Source organism: Eurypyga helias, unplaced genomic scaffold (assembly GCF_000690775.1).
Source record: "Eurypyga helias isolate BGI_N326 unplaced genomic scaffold, ASM69077v1 scaffold17953, whole genome shotgun sequence".
Classification (NCBI taxonomy): Eukaryota; Metazoa; Chordata; class Aves; order Eurypygiformes; family Eurypygidae; genus Eurypyga; species Eurypyga helias.
In genome coordinates, this window is record NW_010243280.1 from 29,416 (window position 1) to 37,312 (window position 7,897).

General features: G+C 47.1%; 1 protein-coding gene across 1 annotated transcript in view; it reads left to right on the top strand.

Annotated features, from left to right (window-relative positions):
- MTMR10 (myotubularin related protein 10) overlaps positions 1 to 5,321 on the top strand; it is a gene marked incomplete at its 5' end in the record, with an annotated part of 33,543 nt that extends 28,222 nt beyond the window's left edge. Inside the window, 7 exons of the mRNA XM_010149360.1 lie at positions 265 to 395; positions 517 to 586; positions 782 to 852; positions 1,431 to 1,600; positions 2,802 to 2,972; positions 3,811 to 3,993; positions 4,533 to 5,321. Of these exons, the coding sequence (XP_010147662.1) occupies positions 265 to 395; positions 517 to 586; positions 782 to 852; positions 1,431 to 1,600; positions 2,802 to 2,972; positions 3,811 to 3,993; positions 4,533 to 5,132 (1,396 nt within the window). The remainder of the gene's footprint in view (positions 1 to 264; positions 396 to 516; positions 587 to 781; positions 853 to 1,430; positions 1,601 to 2,801; positions 2,973 to 3,810; positions 3,994 to 4,532) is intronic.
- Between the last annotated feature and the right edge of the window lie 2,576 nt (positions 5,322 to 7,897).

The window sequence follows — 7,897 nt, forward strand, 5'->3', positions numbered from 1 at the left end:
AGTGCACATGGTGGTTTTGTTCAATATTTGTCATTCACTGTCCGTGAGCAAAGATGAAGGCATTTAGTAGTTCGCTGGCTTGGGATGCTTTGTTCTTTGGTTTCATTTGTAGGGTCACTTTCAGCAGCGGTACAAACACTTGCATTGTGCGTGTTGGGCTGCGGCTCTGAGTGTTATTTGAAGTCCTGTCACGTTTCTTGGCTTTGTAAACTTTATATATGTTTACATATATATAAAAAAAAGGCTGTTCTTTTTCTTTCCTAGGATTTGTAATGCAATAACTCGAAGTCATCCTCTGAGAAGTGACGTTTACAAGTCTGATCTGGACAAGTGTCTCCCCAACATCCAGGAAATCCAGGTCGCACATGTCAAACTCAAACAGCTGTGTGTCAACGGTACGCCGGTCCTCCTTTCGTAGTGGTGCTTTTCTTGAGATACAACAAACTCTAATAGATCTGGCTAGCGGGAGTAGTTACGTGAGGTTGTTCTGCAGTGTAATTACTTTCCTTGTTGCAGAGCCTTTTGAAGAAACTGAAGAGAAGTGGCTATCCTCACTGGAAAATACTCACTGGTTAGACTACATTAGGTTTGTACCGTTAATAAAACGATGGTTAATGAGATGTGAAAAACTTTCACCAGTGTAAATAAGCAGTGAGTCAGCTAAAGGATTCTCTGTTTTAACATACGAGTTGGATAAATCTAGATATCCTAGATAGTTTTTTTTCTTCTAGAGTGTGAACCTGTTATGTGAACTGCTGTGTCACTTTCTTTTCCTGTCTAGATTGTTTCTCAAGCATTCTGCTGAGCTTGTATATATGATGGAGTGTAAGCATGTTTCTGTAGTCCTACAAGGTAATACAACCATATAGCATGCTGTAATTAATTCTTAGTGCATTTCGATAACATCTGTATACACAAACCTCGTTGCGTCTAAATGTCTGAGGCATCTGAGGAACTAGGCAGGAGAATAATTTTGTTACGTATCTGAACTGCAGTATAGTCCATAGCATCAGGGGAATATTTCCTTCGAGCCTTTGAGGTTTTATTCTGATCATGATATGACAGAATCAAAACTTGAGGGTGAACTTTTGAACTGTGTTAATTGGCCAAATTCTCCTTGTATAAGCAATACCAGTTTCATTCAGAAGTTGCATATATGAAGTGTGTCACTGACAGTGGCTGCTGTTGTGTAAGTGCAGGTATTCCAGAAAGACACTGAAAAACTTGCTGATATTAAAATCAGAAATTTTCTGATTTCTGTAACTTTCTCTTCCAGTTTTTTTAAACTCTGAGAACAATTACAGCAGCAAAAAGCATGTAATTCAAACAAAATGCTAGATGTAATTGCCACTTCTTGCTCTTTGAGATCTAATTCTGTATATGTGCATATATACCCTGCCTATTTCACACGTTCTGTATGTTATTCACAGAGGAAGAGGGACGGGACCTGAGCTGTCTTGCTGCTTCTCTCATCCAAGTCATGCTGGATCCCTACTTTCGAACAATTGTTGGATTTCAGAGCTTAATACAGAAGGAATGGGTCATGGCAGGATACCAGTTTTTAGATAGGTGTAACCACTTAAAGAGATCTGACAAAGAGGTAAAGATGAATTCTGCTCCTATGTGACAACGGTTCCAGTTAATAGCAGCCTGAACGTCTGTTCACACACAAGTCTGAAAGTAAAAATAGCTTTTAATACTTTCAAACCTCAGGGCACTAATGTCAGAGAAAATGAGTCTTTGTCCAGGGCAGATACACGTTTTCTTTGTCCTCTGTAGCCTTGTGAGAATCGGTGACATGGCAGGTGCATTCCAGTGCCGTGGGGTTTGGGTGTTGCTTCGGTGTCGTGCATGAACAGGTCCTGCTGTTACGAATGCCAGCACAGCCCGCGCTTTACGCTGAAATAAAAGGGGGTTAACGTGGGTTTGGAGAGGGGTCCTTGTCTTACCCAGGGTGTCTGCTTTATGCCTGGGTTTTGAATACAAAGTCATACCAATATGCGGTACTTCCCCAAGTACTGAGCTAGTGGAGCACTGCAGCTTTATGAGCTGATACAGGGCTGCCAGACACTACTGGGGGCAGTGCCGTGCTTCCAGCTGGTCTTACTGGCCTCCTCATTACAAGGGCAAGACTGGTAATTGCAGCTGGACAAGGAGAGGAGCCGAGGTTAGCAGCCTTGCTAGGGGACAGTGCCCAGGAGTAACAGAAAAGCAGTGTCCCCAGAGCATGAAGCAACAGGGGAAGTGAGGACACCGAGCACTCGGGGAAATGCACGGAGGGATAAAGAAACTGAAATACCAAGGGGGAATCATGAGAAGGCAGGTATTTTCACCCTAGGGAAGGCTATACAGAAGAGTGAAACTGGGAAGAGGAAACTATTTCTAAAGCTTTTTATGCATGATAGTTTACACTTTTGCCAATCATGGGCAAAAGAAGGTGGTGTTGTGAGAAGTCCTACCAGCACTGATTTGGAAATCGTGAGGGACGTGCAAGATGGGGGAAAGCAGTTTTGCAGCTACGTGAGTACAAAGCCCAGGAAAGAATTGACTGGCTTCTTACAGAGGAGGGAAAGCTGTGGAAAGGCAACACTGAGAAAGCCAGTTGGCACAGTTGCTTGTGGAAGTGGTTAAACAGGAATGCAGGGTGTTATAATTGCCTAAGATCATAAAGAATACAACACTGCAGGTAGTTGTTGAGGAATGTACCAGAGGTGCAGCTAAATACACTTAACTGCAAAGAAATTGGTGTGAGGTAGGAAAAGCCTATGTTAAATCTAGTAATTCTCTGTTTCTTTTCCCAGTCTCCTTTGTTCTTGATGTTTCTTGACTGTGTTTGGCAGCTGCTAGAACAGTACCCAGCAGCCTTCGAGTTTTCCGAAATGTACTTGACCATACTGCACGACAGTGCACGTATCTCACTGTTTGGCACTTTCCTGTTCAATTGTCCTCATCAGCGAGTAAAGGAAAGCACTGTGAGTATGAAGTGTTACTCCTGCTTTGCAAATGAGAGACTCGGCATGCCCTTCTGGAAATAACAGCATCTCAGCTGAATGGCACTCCTCTGTTCTCCAAAACGGCACAGTTTGGGTCGGCTGCCCGCGAGGAGATGATCAGAATGCCCTTGCAGCCCGTTGTTGCATAAACAGGAACTAACTGTCCAAGCAGAGAGTCTCTTGAATTTCTGTCCTGATCTCTTCTAGAGAATCAGTTATTGTACGTTATTATTTGTCAGCTCCAGATATAAATCCGTTTCCTACAGGAGTACAAAGTGGGATAACAGGCGGTAAATAGAATTTCACACTTCAGGCAAACTTTGAAATCTTCTGACATAATTGCTTAAATAGTTGAAAAAGAGCGTTGATGTTCCACTAGTGAGGCACAGTGAAGGTATTTAGAAAAGAACACTTTGTGAAAACTGCAGCTTATCAGAACTGTGTGTAGGAAGCATTTGATGGCTGATAAAACTTACTTATTTTGTTAAGTATTTTCCCTTTTAAAGAAGCAGAGCATGGAGGGACCGTTAGTGTGTTCTCCAGATAACAGCTGGCGGGGTTACGAGTGTACAAACCGGGCCCTCGGTATCACTGAGAACTAGCTTTTGCTAGGTCAGCATTAGTCCTGCCTCTGTGTTGCACAAAGGAAGCCCGGGGTCCAGCTCTTTCCTGCAGCAGCACGCTGTCTTGCTGCTCTGTCACTTTGATCTGCAGCCACCTCAAAATTACATCCCTGCTCTTCTTGGCCCCATCGCTATGCACTGGTTTATAATTAAGATTTTTGAATAAGCCTGTTGTCTTTGGGATTTTCTTGCAGGAATTTGCCATAAGCAAAAATATTCAGCTGGGTGATGAGAAAGGCCTCAAGTTTCCTTGTGTCTGGGACTGGTCTCTTCAGTTTACAAGCAGGGATCGCCTGCTCTTTCACAACCCTTTGTACATTGGAAAGAGCGCACCGTGTGTACAAAACGGAGCAGTGAAGACTTTCAAGCGCTCAAAGGTAACTACAGCCATGTCTCTCTGGGAATGGGCTCTTCCGTGCTTAACAGGGAGGTGTTAATGCTTGGAAGTGTCTGGTTACAGCGTTTCACACCCCCGGTTTAGCAATAGGAGCGTTCGTTCTCTCAGCTTCCCAGCCTAAAGAAGCCCTTTCCTGTAGAGGTACCGGTGTCAATGGCTGAGCCTTGTGTTCCAGGACAGTTTCTGAGATGGCTGAGCTCACGGCCAACGTCTGCATGATTTCATCTATGGGAAAGTCATGACATGCCACCCTTCCCCCCCAGGGTTGTCAGGTTTTTTCAGTTAATACTGATTAATTCAATCATTTACTGGTTTAGAAACTCTAGAAAACATACGTGTTTCTTTTTTACGGCCACGGGTGGCCACACAGTTTGCCCTCTGAGCCCTGCAGTATGACTCAAGCTCAGGAGTAATTAGAGGCCACATGGTTTCCCTGGATGATGCATCCCAGCAGCTCAGGGAAATCTGCTATTCAAATGAGCATAAAACTGGAAGATTACTAGTGTTTGTTTTCTGCAGAAAAACTACAGCTCCACATTGCGAGGTGTCCCCCCAGCTTTAAAAAACGGAATCATCACTGAGCAAGAGTTCCTTCCAAGAAGAAACTCTCTGATACTGAAACTGAAGCCGGACTTCTTACAGCCAGCAGAGAGTCAGAGTAACAGCATGGATCAGTACTTCCGAGACTGGTTGGCAAAGCCCGTTGATCTGCATGGCGTAATCCTGCCCCGCATCTCTGGAACACACGTCAAACTCTGGAAACTCTGCTACTTCCGCTGGGTCCCCGAGGCCCAGATTAATCATGGTGGCTTCATCACTGCTTTCCATAAAGTTTCCTTGCTGGCAGATGAAGTAGACATGTTAAACCGGAATCTTCGGCAGTACAAAAGCAACTCTCCTCTGCAAGGCAGCTGCTCTGAACTGGATCAAAGCAGGATGTACTTCAGAGCAAATGGTTTAAATGACACCTCTGGGGCCCCAGACTTTCTCTCCTCCTCGTTCCCGTTTTCTCCTGTAGGGAACCTGTGCAGACGGAGCATTCTGGGAACGCCTTTAAGCAAATTTTTAAGCGGTGCCAAGATCTGGCTATCCACCGAGACACTTGCCAATGAAGACTAAGCCAACGCAACGGTTTAAAGGTTTGGGGAGAATAGAGCATATAATTTTGTCGTTTCTAAGTTAACACTGCTAATTGCGGCATTGAAAGCTGTAATAATTTTTATATACAAACGTTACGTAAGTTTTGCACAGATATTTAAAAGCAAAGTGAGTCATGCTTCAAATCGCACAATTTCGTCTTCGGTAGTTCTCATCTGCTAGGACTTGTCCCTAATCCCGCCTGTTTTCGTGGTTTGGCCCATTCTGTGCGATGGAGCATTGCATGAGGTAACCGAGAGCGTGGTGCCGTCATTCATGAGGGTTCTGCGTGAAGCATCTCTCTTCCCAGAAGTGATGCTCGTGTTAAAACGGCCTGGCAAATCCAAGTGGTTAGGTGCCGCAGTCAGAGACCGGCAGCGGAGATCTGGGAACACGCGCTGTGGTCAGGCTGCCGCTCCGGAAGTCTGCTGCCATGTGTACATACACGCACCCTGATGTTCTGTGACTTGATCACCCTCCGTGTGTGGTAGTGCCGTGTGTGTCCTTGGGGGGTGCTCCCTTTTCTTTCTCTCCCCCAGACGTGTTCGTTAACAATGAGTCAGATTTGTGCTCTTCGTCATGAGCTTGACTTTAGACTGCAGGAATCAACTTCAGGACAATGCACTGTTAACCTTAAAACATTTACTGTAGATGTGGTATCGCAGTAGCTCTAGAAGTGCCTTTAACCGGGAGGAAGCAGGAGCGAGATTACTGTAACGCAGCTGCCCCCCCCCAACTTTGTACAGCAGATTGTTCGGGCAAGTTCCTGTTGTTCCCCCCACTCCCCCTCCCTGTTTCTGGCAGGAACAGAACCCGTCGAGGGACGGCAGGTTTTCCCTTCGTAAGGTTGAGCTGCTTTGGAGGTCTCACCAGAGCCTCACCTTTTTATTTAAGCATCTCAGATACTCAGCACTGTGTTCCTGCATGGATCCTGATCCCTGCTGACCCTCTCATCCTGTTGCAGGGCGAAGTAGATTCCTGCAGAATGCATCCTTAAGCCCTGCTGGGCTCCAGGAAGGAGGGCATGCTCCGAGTGGCCAAATCCAGGGGGTGCTGCTGCTCTTGGCACTTGTCAGCAAGGGATAGTGGTGCCTTTTCTTGCACACCTGCGTGTCCGTACGGACAGTGGGATGGACGAGCACTGCCTGAGGGAATTGCATCCAACAGCCGCCTCCTGCTGCTTAATGCAGCTTCCTCTTTGCTCCCTGGATCCTGCGCCTGAACAAGCCTCAGACGTCACAGGAGAGAAGCAAGAGCGTGAGGCATACTGGGAGGGTGGAGGACTAGTCAGTCGCGTGTCGCTCTCGTAGGGCGAGGCTTCGGCGGACTGCCTCCTCTGAACACCGGGCCTGCATCAGCCGGCGCCTCTGCCGTACCGGGAGGGTGGAGGACTAGTCAGTTGCGTGTTGCTCTCGTAGGGCGAGGCTTCGAGCGACTGCCTCCTCTGAACACCTGGCCTGCATCAGCCGGCGCCTCTGCACAGCACAGACGCCACCAAACCAGCACTGCGCCGCCTTTGGGCTCGCAGGCAGGGGCACCGGAGGCCTTGCCTGCTAGACTGGAAGCCACCCTCCGGCGGGGGAAAGCTGTGTGCCAGTAGCATGCCGTACGTTGGAGTTCAGGAAATGCGGGGAGAGATTGGCTTTGTGGAGCTCTTAGTTTTTTTGGAAAACCAGTGTGGTCTTCGGAACAGCCTGAATCCCAGTGTGGGTTTGGATGGCTGAGGTTGCCCAAGTACTGATTTTGGAGAAGGTGCATCCGGAGCAGCCTGACAGTGTGAACGGTGCGGGGGAAGCCCACACTGGACCCTACTTTCCCCAGCCTAAAAACTGCCTAATGTACCAGGTTGGGGGGGGCCCTGGGGGTGCTGCTGTCGCGCTGCGCTTGGTACTGGGGGGTAAGCGGGCAGTTTCACTGTAAGGGGGGCAGGGGGAGCAGGGGACGACAACAACTTCCTTTTTTAACTAACCAAGCCCCAACCCTTGTTTGTACGGCCGCGTGCAGACCGGCACGGGCACGCTGTGAGCGAACGTCGGGGCGTTTCTGACCAGCTGCTTGTGAGGAAAACGCGTGTATTCACCTCAATTGCCTAACGATGCTGCAAGATGGGCTGAGCAGGCCGAACGGCTTGCTGGAGCGGTCAGCTCGTTATTAACTCTTTCTAGTACTTTGCTTTTGTGGTTTTTCCATTAGCTCACTGCTTTCTCTGGCCCAATACTTGACGTGAAAGACCTCAACCTGTGTCCTTAGTGTCTTTTGGTACCTTTGTCTCTTTAAAATTACAGTTAAAACGATGGTGTCTTTTTTTCTTCGTAAAACTTTTTGGTTTAAAGGTACCAAAGCTGTGTAAATAAATTACTCCACAGAGGCAGCTGGTGGAATAAATGAAAAAATGTTAATGTTTAGGTGAGTACCCTTTTTGGGGAGAAATGGGTACTGTATTTAAATGGGATTGTCTTTTGTAAGGAGATTTCAGACATTTTTACATTTCAGTTCTAAGATGTGTACAGATGCTGCAGATGGTCTTTGTATTTTATATATATAGCAAGGGAGGGGTTAAAAATAACGCGCCTTTAGGATAAACAAAACCTGTCTAAGCACCTGTTTGCCAAGCAGACTTGGTAAGGAGTTCAGAAGTGGCAGTCAGGCTGGCAGAGGCTGAGATGGGAGGAAGGGGAGCGGCCCGGCAACGCAGCCAGGGTTCTGCTTCCTCGTGTTGCTGGGGCCTTCCTTGTCTTCTGAGGAAC